Source organism: Castanea sativa, chromosome 7 (genome assembly GCF_040712315.1).
Source record: "Castanea sativa cultivar Marrone di Chiusa Pesio chromosome 7, ASM4071231v1".
In the NCBI taxonomy this organism is placed as follows: domain Eukaryota; kingdom Viridiplantae; phylum Streptophyta; class Magnoliopsida; order Fagales; family Fagaceae; genus Castanea; species Castanea sativa.
Genome location: NC_134019.1, coordinates 39,051,964 through 39,073,728, shown reverse-complemented (window position 1 = coordinate 39,073,728; position 21,765 = coordinate 39,051,964). Strand labels below are relative to the sequence as shown.

The following is a 21,765-nucleotide window of genomic DNA, read 5'->3' as shown; positions in this document are numbered from 1 at the left end:
TATTTAAATAAGTTACATGACTCACTAATAGGTCATGAGATTGCAAGTACACATAAATGTTTTTATTAATCACCACATAATGGGTTGGAAGAATTTTCTTAGAAAGCAATGTGTAGGTAAAACTTTTTTGTCATGTATGTGAGATTCACATTTGTATAAGAATGATGTTATATGTATTTATTACATAAGATACAATTTCAACGAAAAGTGGATAATATTTTCTCTTCCCCTCTTTAAATGAAATAATTTATTGAGAATATTGATCAAGAGTTTTGTAGATAACTAGTATTACTTAGTTTTCTCATATAGGAAAATATGGGTTCGAATATCCCTTGCCACTTATCTTAGGCAAAAAGAGAGAATAAAGCCAGGAGGGGATAACTAATAAGTGGATGATGCTTGAGAGTTAGGGTCCATCACAAAGTTAAAGTCATTTACATGAACAATAAATAATATTTTTATGTAAAAAAGTACTAACAAAACAATGATGTATTATAGTTTATGATGGTGAACCAAAAATTGGACTATCTCTAGTTCTTCCATCGTGTCGTCCAAGACCAGAAAGGTCGTCCACCTGATATATTAAACGTTCAGAATTGCAATAAAGATTTAACCTATGAGTGTCTCTAAAGGAGGTCATCCAAGTGCAAGAAGGTCGTCCAGCATGAAGTCACTTAGACGACCATCCAACACCTAAAAAATTTTCAGAGTAAATTGATAGGCCAAGAATGTATTGACCCCTTGTGATTAATTAATTGATTAATTAGCCAAGTTTATTAATTAATCTAATTAACATGTAATGTACGTGGCAGCACAAACAAATCACCAACTAAAATATAATGTAATGGAAAATAAAGTTGACACAGTGATTTGTTTATAAATGGGGAAAACCTCCGAGGCAAAAATCCCACCGGATGATTTTAAGGTCACCACTCCTGATAATTCACTATTATTACAACAAGCGGTTACAAGTAAAAGAATCTCAGTACCTTATACCAACCTACAGTTGAACCCTTACCCCAATACCCAATTGGACTTGTTTTGTAGTGTCAATCTCTCATTGTATTGCCCGACTCCCAGTATATGACTAACCAAAAGATGCACTGATCCCAGTATGCGCCTTTATCACCAACTTGAGAAGGATGTTGGCTGCAAAGTTCTTTAGTTCATCACACAATAAAGATCACGAAGTTGCTTGGTTACAAAACTCTACCGTGTACAAACACAGCAACTTATTCAAGACGAACTAGGGCAAACTAGGTTTCTGGTCACAAATTGCATGAATAACACTTTTCTTCACATTTGTGCAATTGTGCTATTGTTCAACCTGTGACAGCCCTTAAAAATAATCCTTATATATGTTTAGAGTTATGAGAAAAGAAAGCTCAAACATACATTCACGGATTGGATGAAAAACAAAACTGAAAATCTATTTTTTATAAACCTCGACAAATACCCTATCTATTGAGCAGCTGTCGAGCCTCGGGCTAAAACAGTTTTTTAAGCCTCGATATATATTAGGTGTCGAGGTTTAATGAACAACACTTCTTCACTTGATTCTTAGACAGACTTGCATGTCTTTAACACTTGAACTTGAAACCTTGTTTCTTGAAGTATTAAACACATCCTAGATCTACCTAATTACAAGTAAAGTGCGTTTTGTCAAAGGATTAACCAATTACATAAAATGTTGATATATGTTCCTAACATGAATCACATATGTTCTAACATAAATCTCTATCCAAAAGCTTATAATTCGGACCACGTTCTACTATTCTGAAGTGGGAGCGAAATCCTTATTCATTGCTCTAACTTCCCACTAAGTTCTTAACTTCCAATAGCAGTTGTAGAAGTTAAGTCTGAATCTTTTAACTTTAACCCACGTTGGGAAAGTTACTAAACAAGTAACCACTCCAAAACTCACTATAAAAGGACTCAGCCATATCAAATTAAGGTAAGTTTTCACCACTTATAGAGTTGGAATTCTTGAGTTCGAGAGAGAAAACTAACCTAAGCATCGGAGGGTTCTTAGCCGGTTCACCCCAGTCACCTTTGATCTTGTGCTTATTTCTTTTTAGGTCTTCTAAGCAACCTCAAGCCTATTGAAGTCCGAAACATTCAGCCTACTGATTTTTTGTGTATCATCAATTGGCACCGTTTGTGGGAAAGTTAAATTTGTGCTTTGCAATTTATCTTTCTTTGACAAAAGGTTGCATGGTCCGGACAATGTCAATGGCCACTAGTTTAGACCACCAGGAGAGTGGAAACGCTTTCAGCCACCCCAATCGCGCTCAACAATCATCACCTACTGTGCAACCGCCTTCTGTCCAACAAATGCAGTCCATGGTAGCCTCTATGGCAGAGTTAACCCGTCAAAATCAGGAGTTAACTCAGGAGATCAATTAAAGAAAGCAACGTCATGGACGGTGTATGGAAGGGCAAGCTCAGAGTCAAGAAGATAGAGAAGGAGAAAATCTTGAGCATGGGAATCACTTAAGGGGTACTGTTTCACATAGGGTGCCACACTTGGAAAAGGAGATGGATCAGATAAAGAAAGCCATAGACAAGATGAGGGAAAATATGAGAAGGACGAATCATGTAGATGACTTAGTTCATCGAACTGATTCCTCTTTCATAAAGTCCATCAACAGTCATCCCCTGCCTTCCAACTTCAAGATGCCTGCATTAGACTCATATGATGGAATGCGTGACCCATGTGATCACATTGCTACCTTTAATACCACGATGCACCTTCAAGGGGTTCCAGACGAGATAATGTGTAGGGCCTTCCCAACCACCCTTAAGAGACTGACACGAGTGTGGTTTAGTAAGATACCTCCAAATACCGTTAGTTCATTTGAGGAGTTGAGTAAACCGTTTGTTAATAACTTCATTGGAGGTCAAAGGCATTAGCGCTCCTAGTTTAGCTTGTTGACTATAAAGCAAGGAGATAATAAAAGTTTGCAGTCCTTCATCACCTACTTCAACAGGGAAGCCTTGATGATGGATGATAAGTTGCTGTTAGCAGCCTTCCACAATGGAATTAGTTCAGATTTATTTATCCACAAGCTCTATGATCAAGAACCACAAACCATGGCTGAACTCATCCACTCAGCCCAAAACTTCATGAATGCAGAAGATGCAATCATTGCTAAGAAGAGGAAGAGAGCAGAGTGGATGGAAGCAGACCTCCCACATCATTCTGAACAAAGCTCTCGTCCAAAGAAGGCCCGAATGGGAGAAAAGAAGGATAGATACAATAGGAAGGCAGGTTCGTCTTCAGGACGAAGTTTACATTACACGCCCTTGAACATTTCGCTTGATCAAGTGCTTATTAGGGTTGTACACGATGCGGTGCAGTCAGTTTTTATGGTCGTTTCTGCACAGCACTGAAACATTCAGTTTCCTAAAAACTCAAGCCACCACTGCGCCTGAGGAACGGTTCTCCGACAACATCGATGGCGGTTCCAGTCGGCATGGTGGTCGGTGTCCATATGTCTATCACACACACAGAAAAAGAGAGATCTAAAACCAAAATCAAACCCAAAAAACTCAAGGATTCAAACCATAAATCAAAACTTAGATCAAATAAGATCACAATATTCAAAAACCACTACAAACCCAAATATTAAAACCCAAACAAGCTGAAGATTCTTGGGACTATCCATCGAGTAACTCACTTGGGAAGTCTAATTAACCACCAAACAATGAAGGCAGAGACAATACCTTGAAGATCTGACCTAGGTGGCACCGTGGCAACAAAAACAGAGGTGGCTTGAAGATAAAAACCTGAAACAGTGGTGGATTTTGTGTTGTAGGTGGGGATGGAAATCTTAGATCTGACTTGAAAGGGGTATAAATCTCAAGTTTTATGTATATATAAGCAAATCGGTTTGGTTCGGTGTTCATCAGAATCCAAAATCCTTCACCGACAACCGTACCGGCCAACTTCAGTGCTTGAAAATCGCTGCCGACCACCGTGCCTAACACCCGCGGTGGCGGTTTGAGGCCGGCAGATCGATTTGACTCCAGCGGGTTTCATCGGTGGCGGGCGGTGCCTGTACAGCCCTAGTGCTTATGCAGATCGAGGATGACCCACCCTTGAAGAGGCCAGAGAAGATGAAGGGAGATCCTAATAAGCGCAATAAGAACAAGTATTGCCGCTTCCATAGAGACCACAGGCATGACACAGACGAATGCTATGACTTGAAGCAACAGATTGTGAATTTCATCAGGCAGGGAAAGTTGAGGAATTTTCTTGGACGAGAAGTTAAAGGGGAAGGTAGAAGGTAGAAAAGTCATCACGGCCCCCACTTGGAGAAATAAGAGTTATTGTAGGAGGAACTTCAGCAGGACGATCCTTTAAGTCAAGGAAGACATACTTAAAGGTGGTGCAGAATGTTCAACTCTCTGGACGACCACCAAGGACTGAGGGGGCAGACGAGCAGGCTATCACCTTCACAGACAAGGATGCTAGAAGGGTCCATCATCCATATGATGATGCAATCGTTGTAACCTTGCATATTGTAGACTACACAACTAAAAGGGTGCTAATAGATAATGGGAGTTCAGCAGATATCCTATATTATCCCGCCTTCCAACAGATGAGGTTTGGAAGAGATTAACTTTGTCTAGTGAACGCACCCTTAGTTGGATTCAAAGGAATGAAGGTATAACCAGTGGGCATTATTACTCTACCTGTCATGGTAGGGGAAATATCCACAACAGATAGCTAAAGAGGTGAATTTCCTCATCGTAGATTGTTCGTCTTCCTACAATGCCATCATTGGACGAACAACTTTGAATAGTTGGAAGGTAGTGATGTCCACCTACCACCTATCTGTCAAGTTTTCAACAGATTATGGAATATGACAAGTACAAGGAGATCAGTTAGCAGCTAAAGAATGTTACTTAGCTATGTTGGCTATGGACGAGCATGTGCAGACGATGAATATAGAAGAGAGAAGGGTTACGGCAAAGCCCATTGAAGTACTGGATGATGTTCCTCTGGACGAAAGTAACCCTAAGAGGTTTACTAGGATTGGAACAAGCATGGAAAAGAAGACGAAGCAAGACTTCATCCAGCTCTTAAGGAAGAGCATTAATGTTTTCACGTGGAGTCACGAAGACATGCCAAGGATTGACCTAAGTGTCATTACCCATCGTCTGAATGTGTATCCTTCCTCCAAGTCCGTCTGCTAGATAAAGAGGGTCTTCTCTCGTAATCGAGATAATGCTATCAAGGAAGAGGTCCAGAAGTTAATGACGGCAAATTTTATTCAGGAAGTTAATTACCCAGATTGGTTAGCTAATGTGGTGATGGTCAAGAAGGCTAATGGCAAATGAAGGATGTGTGTGGATTTCACCAATTTAAACCAGGCTTGCCCCAAGGATAGCTATCCATTGCCACGTATTGACCAACTGGTAGACTTAACAGTGGGTCATAAGTTGCTAAGCTTCATGGATGCCTTCTCAAGTTATAACTAGATAAGGATGGATGAGGTAGATCAAGAAAAGACATCCTTCATTACCAATCAAGACCTGTTTTGCTACAAAGTGATGCCATTTGGTTTGAAGAACGCAAGGGCAACCTATCAGAGGCTGGTTAATCATATGTTTTGTCCACAGATAGGACAGAACGTAGAAGTATACGTGGATGACATGTTGGTAAAAAGCTTGGACGAGAAGAATCATCTAAACGACCTTCAAGAGACCTTTGACACGCTTAGACGATATAACATGAAGCTTAATCAAAACAACTGTGCCTTTGGAGTTTCATCAGGGAAATTTGTAGGGTTTATGGTTTCACATAAGGAAATCGAAGCAAATCCTAATAAGATCCAAGCAATACTGAACACGAAGCCACCAAGGAATATCAAGGAAGTCTAGTCTCTCACTGGACAAGTTGCCACCTTTAATAGGTTTGTCTCAAAAGCTACTGACAAATTTGTGGGGTTTATGGTTTCACATAGGGAAATCGAAGCAAATCTTGATAAGATCCAAGCAATACTGAACATGGAGCCACCAAGGAATATCAAGGAAGTTTAGTCTCTCACTGGACGAGTTGCCACCCTTAATAGGTTTGTCTCAAAAGCTACTGACAAATTTGTGGGGTTTGTGGTTTCACATAGGGAAATCGAAGCAAATCCTAATAAGATCCAAGCAATACTGAACATGGAGCCACCAAGGAATATCAAGGAAGTTTAGTCTCTCACTGGACGAGTTGCCACCCTTAATAGGTTTGTCTCAAAAGCTACTGACAAATGTTTGCCATTTTTCAAGATTCTCAAGAAGGCGTTTGAATGGATAGACGAGTGTTAGAAGGCCTTCCAAGACCTTAAGGCCTACCTCACAACAACTCCTTTGCTAAGCCCATCAACACCAGGTGAGGAATTGTATTTATACTTAGTAGTGTCCCCACATACAGTGAGTTTCAGTACTAATTAGAGAAGAAGTGAAGATACAAAAGCATGTTTATTATACAAGCAGAGCGCTAAAGGGAGCAGAGGGATGGTATCCTATGATGAAGAAGTTGGCCTTTGCATTGGTAATAGCTTCCAAGAAGCTAAGACTTTACTTCCAAGCTCACGTCATCAATGTCTTGACAGATCATCCACTCAAGAAGGCATGAACAAGTTGGAAGCCATAAAACGACTGATCCTATGGGCCATAGAACTTAGTGAGTTTGATATTAAGTATCAACCAAGAAATGCGATAAAGGCTTAAGCATTGGCAGATTTCATTGCAGAATTCACTCTGAACCATGGTGAGCTAGATGAGGTAGATAAAGCTAAGAAGTGGCTCGTTTATGTAAATTGTTCGTCCACATAACATGCAGGAGGTATAGGGGTTGTACTAAAATCTCCGGAAGGGGATAAGTTAAAATATGCAGCTCGTCTACAGTACCAAATGACTAACAACGAAGTTGAATATGAAACCTTCTTTAAAAGGCTAGAATTGGCCAAGTCCTTAGGAGCAGAGTCTATAGTTGTCCAAGAAGACTCTCAATTGATAATGGAATAAGTTACTAAGATAAACCACTGGGGGAATTCTCCCCAGACTTAGGGTCGTCCTTGGCGGGCTCAGCATCGTCTTTAGCAGGCTCAGTTGAAGCATTGTCCACGATGTTGACATCCTCGAAGCTTGTCTGAAGCAAGGAGCTTTTTGTTGTAGTAGGAACTATGAAGGAATCAAAATCCATCCCAAGATAAGCCTCCTTGGCATCAGAGTGAAAATCTTCATATCCAACAACTTAGTTTTGGTCTAAACGACTGGTGAAGTCATATGACTTCATGTAAGTTGCAATGGTATCCTTCTTGGCATTCTCCAAGGACGAGGTGAGCTCTTGAAATTTCCCTTCGAAGTGATTGATATGAGTCTCCTTCTCAATGGAGTCCATCTCGAGCTTCTCCACCTGGTTCCTTAGTTCCTCTCTACTCCCTGAAGACAAGTGAGCTCCTTGGTCATCCTGATCCCTTACCCTTTCTTCAAATGAAGCTCGTCCTCCAATTTCTTCTTCTTTGTCCTAAGGACCATAGCCTCGTCACTGAGCTCCCTGGCTTGGCTAGACGTGGTATAGAACTTTACCATGGCCTGAAATACAGATGGACGAAGGAGAATTAGAAATTTTCCTTAAATTTCATAGAAAAATGAAATAGAAATAATGAGAAAACTACATACCTTGAAAAGATCATGGATGGTAGAGTGTTCAAAGTCTTTCATTGACATGTTGTAACATGCATTTACCTCTTTGTTAGAGATGATCCCTTTGAACGTCTTCTAGGCATAATTTTCGTCTAGTACCAAGTTAGGAGGATGTTTGGTTGGAATTGAAGGATGAACCATATGAAGAACTCTGGCTGCAGGGGGAACAGAAGTTTCAGGCTGGAAGACTCAAGGAAATACTTAAGGGGGCACCAAGTTCATTGCTGGGTCGTCCAAGTCTACTGTTGCGTCCTGAGGCTTTGAAACTTTGGAAGGAGGGGTTTTGTAAGATTTTGCTTCTTAAGACCTCGTCAACTTGGAAGACTTCCAAGGTCTATGTTGCTTGAAAAGCCTTTCCTCTTCCCAGCAGTAGTCTGAATAGCAAACTTCTAGATGTCCAATGGAGCTAGCTTGTCTTGATACCAGACGTCCTCCTCTTCGGTGCCACTAGCCACATTCTTGCCCTTATTTTCCTTCATGGTCGCTAACCTTGCAATAAATAAAAGTAAAAAGTTAGACAAAAAAAAGAGAGTGAAAGACGACACATACTTTGACGAGTTGTCTCCTCATGTGCAAGGTTCTCTTTAGTGGGCTCAGGACCAAGCCCCCCAAGCAGCAAGACAATGTAAAGTCACCAAGCTATGGAAGGACCTCTCTAGATGAGCATGGGCTCTATCAATATGCTCTAAGTAAAATTTGTCCAAACGTGGACGAGTGATAGCTGCATAAAAGAAAGGCATGATTAGACGAGTGAAAGAAATAAATAAAATGGACGAAGTAAAGTTGATGAAAGACGTACCTTCAGGACAAAGGCGACCTAGGGCACTGGTGAAGGGAGGAAAGGGGGCACTATTTACATCATATGGGTCCACAGCCCAATTTCCAGAAATGAAGAAAAATTCTCTCTTCCACAACCTATCTGAAGAACTACGACCCCTAATCAAACTAAATTGGGGGCTCCTAGATGAGAAATGGTAAAACCAGCAAATTGTTGGATTTTTGAAGGTTTATAGCAAAAGAGGAACTTGTCCATTGTGATTTGACAATTCTCCTCAAACACCTCACGTTATAGTACTTGCATGGCCACTATCGTCCTTCAACCATTAGGGTTGAGCTAGTTTGGTCCAATACCCAACCTATGGAAGAGGTCTCTACAAAAAGAATTAAATGGAAATCTAAGACCTGCTATTAAGTAAGCATATACACCAAAACCGAAAAAATGAGAATAACACCACTCTCAGGTAGATGAGGATTGAACTCAAGAGGAATATGGTATCTACCTACAAGGGTTGTTAATCTCTTTGCATCTAAGGTGGACGCAACATTTGGAGCACAGCTATAGATAACATTAGCATTTTCCTCCTCGTCTTGAGGAGGGGGACTAGACGACTTGTCCCTTCTGGGGCTGAGGCTTGTCCCTTCTGGATGAGCTAGCCTCAACCCCAGAAGCTGCCCTATGTTGCATCTCCTCTTGGAAGACCTTTAAAGAAATTCAAGGGACCCCAGACAAATAATGCTCGTCTTGGGAACTATTGTTACTACTACTCTTAAAGCTACCACTACTACCATTTGACTCGTCCTGATACTCGTCTATATCTCTCTCAGTACTACCACTAGACGAATACATATTTATAAGAATATATAAAGAATTTTCTAAAGACGAAAACCTAAGAATGAAGGAAAGGAAGTATCTGACGAGAGACTCGGGACGAGGACGACTAGGTGAGGCTTTTGGACGAGATGGCAGAGAGGAGAATATCTAAAAAGTGGGAGGCTAAGAGAGAGAATATACATATTTATAGGCCCCAAGGGTGGGTCAATGAAGCGACACGAACCAACCAGAAATTGACACGTGGCATGTCCCTTTGAAAAACGAATTGACGTGACCGGTTGGTCAATAAGATCGTGACATGTGGCGTAATCTGAGATGACAAAATTCAACCAAAACAAGGACGCCACATGGCACATCAATTGACCATTGAAACATCGACACATGTCAAAAGTAAACAGTGAATCAAAGTTCTACTACAGTGGCCAGGATGACCCTTGGACAAAGGGCCAATTGATGGTGAACCAAAAATTGGACTATCTCCAGTTTGTCTATTGTGTTGTCCAAGACCAGAAAGGTCGTTCATTTGATATATTAAATTTTCAGAATTGCAATAGAAATTTAACTTATGAGTGCCTCCGAAGGAGGTCATCCAAGTGCAAGAAGGTCATCCAACATGAAGTCACCTAGATGACAACCCAACACTTAAGAAAATTTCAGAGTAAATCTCCATCCAAAAGCTTATGATTCGGACCACGTTTTACTATTCTAAAGTGAGAGTGAAATCCTTATTCATCGCTCTAACTTCCCACTAAGATTTTAACTTTCAATAGCAGTTGTGGAAGTTAAGTCTAAACCTTCTAACTTCCACCTACGTTGGAGAAGTTGCTAAACAAGTAACCACTCTAAAACTCACTATAAAAGGACTCAACCATATCAAATTAAGGTAAGTTTTCACCACTTATAGAATTGGAATTCCTGAGTTCGAGAGAGAAATCTAACTTAAGCATCGGAAGGTTCTTGGCCGGTTCACCCCGGTCACCTTTAATCTTGTGCTTCTTTCTTTTCAGGCCTTCCAAGCAACCTCAAGCCCATTGAATCTCTGAGTATTCAACCTACTAATTTTCTATGTATCATCAATTTATACATATAAATAAATTATATTCTGATTTGTTTTGTTATAAAATATTATTACAATTTTTTTTTGGGAATTTATGTATGAAGGGATTTTTTGTTTGTTTACCTATAAATTTTTTTTTAAGAGACATTAAATCTAGATTACAATTTTTAAAGTTACAAAGTTGTTTTTTGGTTTCTAAAAAAAAATTAACAAGAAAGAAAGAAGAAATTCATCACTCCTTTGCTATTATTTATATCTGTTAAGACATGTGGAACATGTTATGAACATATATCATATAGAATTGGCTAATCCTTTGAAAAAACGCACTTTACTTGTAATTGGGTAGATCTAGGATGTGTTTAATACTTTAAAGAATAAGAGTTCAAGTCTAGTATTAAAGCCATGGAGATTGGACCAAGAAACAAGTGAAGAAAAGCTGTTCATTAAAGTTGGACAGATTCTCGACAGCTGCTGACAGATAATATCTATCGAGAATTAATGAATCTTGATAGATAGCTCGACATATATATCTATCGAGGTCTCGACAGATATCTCGACAGTTGTATCTATCGAGATCTACAAAATCAGAATTTCCAGATCTGATTTTCGGCTCATACTAACATGTATGTGTAGGGTTTCTTTTCTTACAACCCTAGACATATATAAGGTTTATTTAAAAGACCTTCACATATGAGAATACAAGGAGAACATATGCAAAAAGTGACCGAGTGTTTATTCTCTCTGTAAGAAGTTACTGCGTCTTTTGTGCCTTCGGGTTTTGTAACCAAGTACTTCTTGATCTTCATTATTGATGAAGTGAAGAACTTTGCAGCCAACATCTTCTTCAAGTTGGTGAGTTAGTCACGTACTGGGAGTCATGCATTATTGGTTAGTCACGTACTAGGATCCGTGCAAAAGGGTGGCATTCATATATTGAAGAGTTCAGAGGTTCTAAAGCGATAGAAGGTTTATACTGTGAGTTCATCTACGGCGATTGTAGAGTCTAGGGACATGTTTTGTACTATATCTGAAACTTCTCTTTACTATAGTGAATTGCTTTTCAGGATGGTTTCTCCCTAGGTTTTTTACTGTGAAACTAGTTTGTTTCATTAGTTTTCTTGGGTCATCATATCTTGTCTCATTTAATTTTTCGCTGTGCATGATATTGACATTATGAGGTCACAATTTGGTTCCCAGACCCAATAAAAAGGAGGACGTTGGCCCAAAGAGCCCGATACAATGAATTTGTAGAGTGTGGGCTAGAAATCTTGATTCTAATGAGTTTGAACGGTCATGGCAATGACCCAAGACCACAAAACCATATAAATGAACAAATTTATAAGATGGAATTTATCCTTGGACTCAAGCCGAGAACCGAATGTTTATATTTCTTCTCACTTTAAAGATGCTTTACAAATATTTTCTCCCCCTTTCTCTACAGGACCTCCTCTCCTCTTATAGTCCATTTCCTCTTCCTCATGATTCAGATTGCCCCCCCTTCCTACTTGTCTCATCTGCCACTTTTGGAAGTCCCTAGATCATAGCTGTAAGGCTGAAAATCACTGTTCAGATATCACTTCCTCATAAATGCGGCTAGAGACTTTGGCACAGAGCATTCAATGCGGATGCGATGGTAGCAGCTTTCTCTAAGATCTTTTTCTTTACCCCCTTGCTCTTTGTGCCCCTTCTTTCCACATATCTTCATCTCCAAGACCTTCTAGAATATCATTCTAGTTAACATGACATACCACTTGATCCTTGCTGTATTCAGCCGAGGAGGTAGTCTTCCTCGGATTATTCACATTCACCTCACCTGTTACATTTGCTTCCGGGGCTGTAAGTTCGATATCGTTATTACCATTAATTCGTCCTCGGACAACCAAACATTCTTGGCTAAGCCCATGGCCCAAAAAACGTATCTTGGGCCTTTTGTCCCCACAGACATGATATTGATGTTTGTTTATTTTAACAATTTTTATACATAATAAATCTAATTAACAATTTAAGTTTAAAACTTGTTAATTCTATCAACTAGGGTCCAAATTTCCTAACAATATCTATATTACTATTTAAGAGATTTTCCCTATTTGGGATCCTTATTTTTTTAGTTCAAAATGTCTCTACACTTCTATATTTAAGTTGAGACAAAACTAAAGGACAATTTGGTAAAATATAACTCTAACTCCCACTAAAACATTGCCTAAAAAATAGGATCACTCTTCTATTGATTTTCAAATTGCTTTATTCATTTATAAATTAGATTCTCAAAATAAAAAATTATATATAAAAAATAAAGACTTGGTTTTTTTTTAGTTATAAGATAAAACCGCTAAGCCTAGCGTTTTCACTTTTTTTTTTCTTCTCCTTTTTCCCCCTTTATCAAGACTTAAACGTTTCTCTTTGTTTTTATTTTTGGTTTCCTTTCTTCTAAATTCTAATATCATGATTTTTTTTTCAAATCTCTTCTTCTTTATTTTGAATTATTAAAAAAAATGTGATTTTTAATGTACTCTTTTTTTTAATGATTTATTTATTTATGTTGGTGTTTGAATTGTTTTCTCTTCACATCTGTTTGTAGTGCCTTATTTTTTTTCTTCATTTTAATGAATGTATTTTCTATGTTCAAAATAAAAATCACCATGTGTGTGGTTTAATTAGATAAAAGAGAGAAACGTTTCAAATTGATATGAATGGAAAATTATGTCACTAAACTCAAAAAGCCTTGTCACACGCGCTTCTAGAATACTATTATTGGGCTTTTTAAGTTTTAAACACGGACATGGTTTTTTTTACTATAAAATAGGACCATTAAATCCAACATTTTCACTTTTTTTTTCTTCTCATTTTTCCCCCTTTATTAAGACTTAAACGTTTCTCTCTCTTTTTATTCTTGGTTTCCTTTCTTTTAAATTCCAATCTCATTTTGTTTTTTTGGTTTTTGGTTTTATTTTTTCAAATCTATTCTTCTTTATTTTTGAATTATTTAAAAAAGGTGATTTTTAATGTACTCCTTTTTTTTTCTTTTAACAATTTATTTATTTATGTTAGTGTTTGAATTTTTTTCTCTTCACATCTGTTTGTACTTCCTTTTTTTTCCCTTCAATTTAATGAATGTATTTTCTATGTCCAAAATAAAAATTACTATGGATAGGGGTGTGCGAGGTTCGGTTGGCTCGATTTTTTCTCAAATTTGTTACCGAACCGATAATGATCAATTTTTTCATAATTAAAACAAATGCATACCGCTTAGGGTTAGTTTTCTGACATATAGCAGTGCCTTTTTTGCAGTCGGTTTAGTCGGTTTGTTCGGTTTGAAACATTAAAAATTCTATTTGTTTTTTTATATATAAAAAAAAAATCTGTTCAACCAATTTGTAATTTGATATATATCCCCAGAAACATATTGATATTAAAACAATTGATAATTTGATATATAATCAATAAAGAAATATGCCCAGAAACAGATATATAAACAAATTGATATATAAGCAATTAGCCTAGAAACAGGTTGATAAGCCTAGAAACAAGTTGATATGCCCAAAAACAGATTGATAATATAGTTAGTAGTTACTGGCTCTTGTACTTTGTGTTAACTTGTTCTTTTTATACTTTGGCTAGCACTTGAACCAATCTACCAGACCAGTCAAAGAAGTAAAGATATGAAGAGTGAGAGAACTCTCTTTGTCTCAGTCTCCCCTCCCTAACAATCAAAATACAAAAAAAAAAAAAAGAAGAAGTTAGCAAACTTAAAATTATAATTGATTTGATTAACAATTAAAGTGTTAATTGTTAATTATGGGCCATTGGGATGCTACATTATGGGCCATTTCTTTGGAAACACCTTTAGATTAGCCTATTGCAAACCCAATGTAGTTGTTTTCTTCAATTGCCGAAGCTCTCACCTGTTATGCATTCTCAAGACAGGAATAAGGAACACATAGAAGAAATATTCTTCAACTGACTTGAAATTTACATATTCTCACGTATGGGACAATTGAACATGACTTTCTCCAATATGAAGACACACTTTACAAACTTAGAATTGAACAAACATGGCAAGATATCAAGTTCACCTCATTACGAACTTGGCCAATTTTGAAGGTTCCATAAGTGCGGTAGCTGGCCTGGTCGTGACTCATGAATGGTGAGCCTGCCGAGCTGCAAGAGGCAACTCAGTGACTCATGGTCAGTTGTTGGTCACAGTCCACGGACTCAGGCGAGAGCGAAAGATACTGAAAAATGCTATTTATATTGGGCGAAAATCAGCAACCCTAACTCAAAACGATGCCGTTTTGAAATATTTTGTTTTTTAATTACTAAGTAAATCGAATCGTTTTGTCAACAAAACACAAAATGTGAAAACACCTACAGAACGAAACAAAATATTGCCAAATCGGTCGGTTCGGTAACCAACTCGGTTTGGAGTTGTAGTTCTGATGGCAGCACCACACCGACATCGAAGCAGGATTCTCCATCCGATTGTCGGCCTCGGCTCAGTTGGTCAGTGACAAAGGCGGTACGGTTTGATCGGCGCCGGTCAGTTGGGTCGGCTTTGGTATCACTCTGCTCACCCCTAACTATGCGTGTGGTTGAATTGGATATAAGATAAAAATATCTCAAATTGCAATGAATAGAAAATTATGACACTAAATCCAAAAAAAGTCTCGTCACATGCGTTTCTAGAACTAGCCTCTGAGCACGCGCTCATGCATGTGTTCAGAGGCTCTTCTATTTTTTTAGATAAAATTTAATAATTTGCATCAATTATAATTTGAGATTATTATATTTTCCAATCACAAAAATACCTAGGGGTCTGATGAAAAATTATTTCACTTGCAAACATATAATACTTATTATAACCCTAGGTATTTTGTGATAAAAAATGTAGTAATCTCAAATTATAATTGATGCAAATTATTAAATTTTATTTAAAAAAATAGAAGAGCCTTTGAACACACGCATGAGCGCGTGCTCAGAGGCTAGTTTTTAATAATAAATTTAATGCAACAAAATATGTAAACAATGTCTTCTGTAATGGTAAATAGTGGCATTAATTTAAAACGAATAAAACATGAAAAAAAAAATCCTATATATCATATTTTTTTATTGAAGCTACAATGTCATCTTATATATTAAAAAAAAAATGGTATAAATTATAAAAAATCATTATACGATCCCTTTTTTGGAGTTATTAAAAAGAAGCAAACGATGACATAAAAGCCTTAGGTTGACATACCTTCTTCATATGAATGATCGTGCCGGCTTTATAAGAAAATTCTTCTGTCAAAAAACTTGTAAACTTATAAGTCTCTTTACTAAAAGATAGCGTTGTTATATGTATTGGAAAAAAAAAATCCAAAAAAAAAGTAATGTAATAAAAATAAAATTACTATGGGTGGTTTAATTGGATAGAAGATAAAAATATCTCAAATTGAAATGAATAGAAAATTAAGAGACTAAATCCAAAAAGTGCCTCGTCACACGCGCTGCTAGGATGCTATTATTGGGCTTTCTAAGTTTTAAAAACAAAGCCAGGCCTGCCTAGCGGTAGTCAGAAACAGTAGAATGCAAGTCAACCCACTTTCCCCACTATATTATCCCACTACCGAAACGTCAGCGTTTCTATCCCTTTTTATTTTTTTAATGAAAACTCACAGTTAACTAATCCAACTACCTCACCGTTATTTTTCTTCTTCTACCTCCTCATCGTACTCCAAAACGCACCGTGTTAACCCTCCGTACAAACTCTTTTCTCGATCGCCTCCATTAGCAAGCGTGTAGAAAACTCTATAGCTTTGCTTTGTACAATCCCAACACTCCACGCCTGGAATCGCTTACTCATAAAAATTCCCATTTGTTTTGTTATTTTATGGGATTTTCATTTCCATGCACTATTTCTGTGCAACAATGGCGGAATTTATGGAATACCCAGTTGAAGAAAGGCTCTTTTTTTGAGGAAATTAACGGTTTTGAAGTCTTTGAGGTTTGTTTTCATCTGGGTCTTCGTCGAAAATGGAAGTTGGACTTGTTGTGTTGCTGAGGACGGCTTGGATTGCTGGGACTTTGCCTATTTTGATTGCTTTGGTTCCGTCCTCTAGGCTCAGTTGGTTTCGTGATTTGCTTTTGGGATTTGCTAAGCGAGGGAAGCTCTTGCAGTCTTCGTCAAAGGTAACTGTTTGATGAATTGGTAGATTGTGTTGGTTTTTTATTTTTATTTTTTTCTGCATTTGGGTCTGTTTGTTTGCAGAGAAATTGGGGGGAAGAGAAGGAAAAGAAATGAGAAATTTTGTGATTGCGTCTTAGTCTCTGTTTTATGTTTTGGATATTGGGGTTGAATTTTCTTGAGTTGAATATCTTAGAATATGATATTTTCTCTCCTTGGTACGTGTCGTTTTGCTGGTTTTTTGTTTTCCTAAATTTATTGGCAACTTAGAGTTAGAGAAGCTTTAGTACATTTGGAATTGGAGTAACGCTACTTGGCTTAGATGGAAATCTGGATTTTGTGTTATATATGGCCTAGCTTCTAAGAAAATTTGTAGGTTTGTATCCTTTTAGAATGTTTCCTTTTCTGAATTCCAATGTGTTTTTATCAAATAATCAAACTTTTTCATGTTGTAAAAGTTATGGTCGTAGTAGAATTGATGAAATGAGCTTGAATCTTGACATTCTAACTCAAAGAGAAAGAAAGTGCCTACTTTTAATTTTAAAACTGTAGTATTAAGGAAAGTTATTTTATCAGTACGTCATTCTTCTTGTAAGTTGAATTCCTTGATAGTTCTCTTATAATCAAACTTTGCCGTATCGTAAAAGTTATGATTGATTGCAATGGAGTAGATGAAATGAGTTTGAATCTTTACATTTCACCTCAAAGAGAAAGAAAAGCCTACTTTTATTTACTCTTGAAGGACAAGGGGGTGGAAACCAATTTAAATTACTCCTTGTTGGATTGCAGAAGTTCACTGTTCCTCAATGTTTCTTCTGTCATTTTTATGTGCTGGCTGTGGTGTGGACAACCTTCCTGCTTGTCACAACTTGGACGTATGCATATAGAACAGCGCCATTGGTTTCAGAGCCATTTATTTACTCTTCTATTCCCAGTTACTTGACTGGAGGTTCACCCATTTTTTCTTGGCACAATTTGAGTTCAACGCCAATGAAGCAAAGATATATGGTCTGGCGATCTGTTTTTCTGCTGTTGTTGATGGAAGTTCATGTTTCGAGACGCCTCATTGAGACAATATATGTGTTCAACTATAGCCCCACAGCTCAGATGCATATTTTTGGTTATCTTACTGGCCTATAGTAAGTCTATTGAAAATTCTCTAACTTCTAATTTCCTTGCAGTGGTTTTTTTCATAATTTTACTTCCTATAGAAAGGAGAGAGAAAAGCGATGATTGTAGATGGCCCCTTAATATATGATATTCATGAAGGATTTTACTTATGTGAGTGTCAATTAGCTCAATTGATAAAGTCCCTTGTTGTTGGATAAGGGGCCTGGGTTTGAATCCCGCCTATACCAAAAAGAAACGTATTGGTGTTTTGACTCAATAGTAAAGCACAATCATTATTGAGTGGATGCCATAGATTTCAAATCCTATCATATCCATAATTTTTAATTTTTTTTAATTTTTTTTTAATACAAAAAGGAGTTTACATATAAGATGCTGTTGATGCATCCATTGATAACTTAATATAACATGATTTTGGGTAACATAAGATATTGAATTGATTTGATATGTTGTCTTCCATGTAATTAATATAGATGTTTCAGTTTAGTATGGATCAAATGTTCTGGCTATACTTGGTAACCTGTATTTGTTGAATCTGAGATTCTGGGTTCAAATTCAACATAAATCAAATTAGATGGTTCCTCACAACTGGTTAGATCAGAAACTATTTGATGTAAACATTGTTCTTTTTACTACTGTGCTTAAAAAATTATAATTCTTGGATAAGTAAAAAAATATTTTTTATGGATTAGTCTATACTAATATCTATGTTTTGATATAAAAAAAAAAAATACTATCTTCATGTTAGTAACTACTCTTTCCTAGGTAGATGCCCTGCTTGCATTTATTGCACACCATATTCCTTACCAAAATAAAAGGTAGAAGACCTAATGCTGCATTTAATCTTTGGTTTTCTTAATGAGATGCCATTAATTGATTCTTGACAAACTAGTTTCAGCTTTTCAGTTCTCTTTGTTATTACTATTGTTTGTGTAAATGCTGATATTCTGTTAATTTTTGCTGTATTCTGTAATCTGGATTAGTTTCTACATGGCAGCACCACTGTCACTTTGCTGCAATTTTGCACCAGAGTTGTATGAATTTGTGACAAATAGAGTGGCTGAATTCATTGTTAAAGGCAAGAGTCAGATGCCGGCTATTGAATTTGATTGGTGGGAATTTATGAATCCTCTCATGAAGCTTGGTTGGCGCCAATGGATTGGTGCTACTATATTTTTTTGGGGCTGGATTCATCAGCGCCGTTGTCATGCAATTCTTGTATGTTTCACTACTTAATCAGTTTGTTGATTTAGTTGTCGATTTCTTAGGTCTGTTACTCATTTTTATCAGTAGGTATAGTCTTACATATTGTTGCATAAATCACTTTTCACAACCAAGCCTCTGTTTGTTCTGGCAAGAATTTGACAACATCATTTCAAGACTGTGATCATGATTATGGTTGCAAGGGGCAAAGTAGTTGGTTGTAAATGGAAGCTGCTGTTTTTTATGTGCCTCTCTTTGTCTTGGAAACAGAAGTCCTTGTAGTTGATAACAAAATTGATATTACAGAAGCAAAATTTTGAAATATGTACATTTGCACACACTCACACTCACACTCACACAGACACAGAGATATATATTGCATATGTATGTACCTACTATCTGCTAATTATTTGGCAAACAATAAATTATTGTTGTTTACTTGACATGAATACCTAAGGGAGATTTAGATGTCCTTGCCAGAATGATGGTAAATGACAGGATCAACGCCATTCATGAATTCCTAAAAGGATTTTAGTGAAATGAAAATAAACATGTACAAATGCTATGGTTTTTTGTGAAGTGAAAGTAAACATGCACCAAACGCTATAAGAGATCATAATTACGTTGTCCTAAACAAGATATCCATCAGACTGGAATGATCTTTTCCATAGGCATTGCTGATACACATTTTCACTTATTTTTTCTTGTATATGGGGAGAAGGAATGAAAATGTTTGTTTGCCTGTTGGAGATTGTCCCTGAAATCTTCACTTTCAATATCTTACCATTGGCTGACCTTACTAATTCCTTGGCAGGGCTCGCTACGTGACCAGACAGAGCAAGTTGACGAGTATGTAATCCCTCATGGTGATTGGTTTGAAAGTGTTTCATCCCCGCATTATCTGGCTGAAATTGTAACTCTCTCTCTCTCTTTCTCACTCTGTGTGCATGCATGTTGTCATTTCCTAAGTATTTTATGATATTGTGAGGTATTCAAGGTTATGCCAACAGTTAGCATTTTCATGGTCCTAATTGCTTTTCTGATTATAATTTGCAGGTTATATACGCTGGTCTTCTGGTTGCTAGTGGAGGAGCAGATCTCACAATCTGGTTACTATTTGGATTTGTGGTATAATTCCTTTCCTATATAACGTTTTTCATGATTTTTTTTTCCCTTTTGCCTTTGTGCACTTTGGCCCTTATCTAAATACATTTGTTCTTTTTTTCTTCTCATTGACAGGTGGCAAATTTGGCGTTTGCAGCAGCAGAAACACATAGGTGGTATCTTCGTAAATTTGACAATTACCCAAGCAACCGGCATGCAATTATTCCATTTCTTTATTGAGCTTTTGACACATAAGTGCATAGACAATACTCCTGAGTTTGAGTTTGAATAACTAGTAAATTACCTGTGCGATGCATAAATAATGTTGTAATATTTTATGTAATATTATTTTGAAGAATGTTGTACATATGTTTTAGCATAATTGTTACAAAACTTTGTTAGTAATAAGTTCATCATAAAAAATATATATATATATATATATATATAAATTGCACATACATATCCATTATAATTGTTTTGTTCAAGTAATGAGCAATTAAAAAACAACTTACAAGGAATTCACTCCACGTGCACTTTAGTACTTTGTCAGATTCTACACACTACCTTGATTTTATAAACAAATCAATAGATCTCAATCAATGCTTGTAGGTTGTTTGCGTGAAGGACAAATAATTTTATGATATTTTATGGAAGATGATTTTGGAAAATATTGTACATATATTATATAAAAAAGTAAACTAAAGTAGAGTAAAGAAACATATTTTTTTTGAGATATTAAAAATTAATTTAGTAACTTCACTGTACATTTTTAGCATTCTCAAGGTAAGATTAATTTATAATAAAAAAATCATGAAGCTAAAAATAAATGCAAAAGAGTAACAGAACCATAAAAATCAACTAATTTGTGTTGTGTACACAAATTGCATACCATAAAATAAAAGTATGCCCAACTCTATCACTATTTTTCATTCATCGATAGTGTGACATTAAGACACTGTGTGGGCAAATGCATATGCATGTGTCTTTTAGATAATTTAAAATCATAGTAGAATATAACTTTACATTACGCACCAAATACTCTCTTTAGTTATATATCCAAAACAAAAACTATCTAACAAAATTACCCAAACCCAAATCATATTTAAGTCCTTAATTTTTTTTTTTTTTAAAAAAAAATTACCCATAGGGGTTTTAGCGGCTTCATGGTGGTAGGACTTGGGAGGCCAGTATGACAGAGGCTCCTCATATTCCCTTTTCTTTCTTTTAGAAATACTTTATCAATCTCAAGTCTTTTATTTCGATAATAGTAAAACAGTATATTTCATTTAACCATCGAAAACATTTTTGTGCCTCTCTATCTCTCCCTAAGGCCTTATCGGTTAGTTATTACTATTAGTCCTTATTTTTTTATTTTTTTTGCTTTCATTCTTAATACTAAAACAGTGGGTGTGTTAAAAGACATGAAAAAGAAAGAAATGTGTAGTGTAAGCTCAAACAATTAATTAGAGATTAATGGGATAACAACAAAAATAGATTAATGTAAACCTTTGGGTAACAGTAAAAAAAAACTTAATGAAAAGAGGTAAAAAACAGACTAAATGCAAAATTAGAATGCTACATAATAGGACCCCATGCATTTTGCATGAGATCTCTGTGTGTGTGTGTGTATATATATATATATATTTATTGAATATTGATTTACTATGAGTTGGTGAGTGAAAGACCTTGGTGGATTCTCAAATGTCAAATTAAGATGAAGTCAGTTTAGTAGAGTAGTTTAAGAATTGTTGTTTATAGTTTTTTGAAATACGTGTGAGTGAAAAAGTATGTAAA

The 21,765-nt window shown here is 36.5% G+C and overlaps 1 protein-coding gene across 1 annotated transcript; it reads left to right on the top strand.

Moving 5' to 3' along the window:
• Positions 1-16,002: 16,002 nt before the first annotated feature.
• On the top strand, positions 16,003-20,376 carry LOC142642184 (polyprenal reductase 2). The gene is made up of 6 exons (XM_075816538.1): positions 16,003-16,541; positions 17,326-17,675; positions 18,648-18,882; positions 19,682-19,780; positions 19,924-19,995; positions 20,107-20,376. Exons 1-6 carry the CDS (start codon positions 16,386-16,388, stop codon positions 20,209-20,211), a joined length of 1,017 nt encoding a protein of 338 aa, XP_075672653.1. The 5' UTR covers positions 16,003-16,385; the 3' UTR covers positions 20,212-20,376.
• Positions 20,377-21,765: the final 1,389 nt, after the last annotated feature.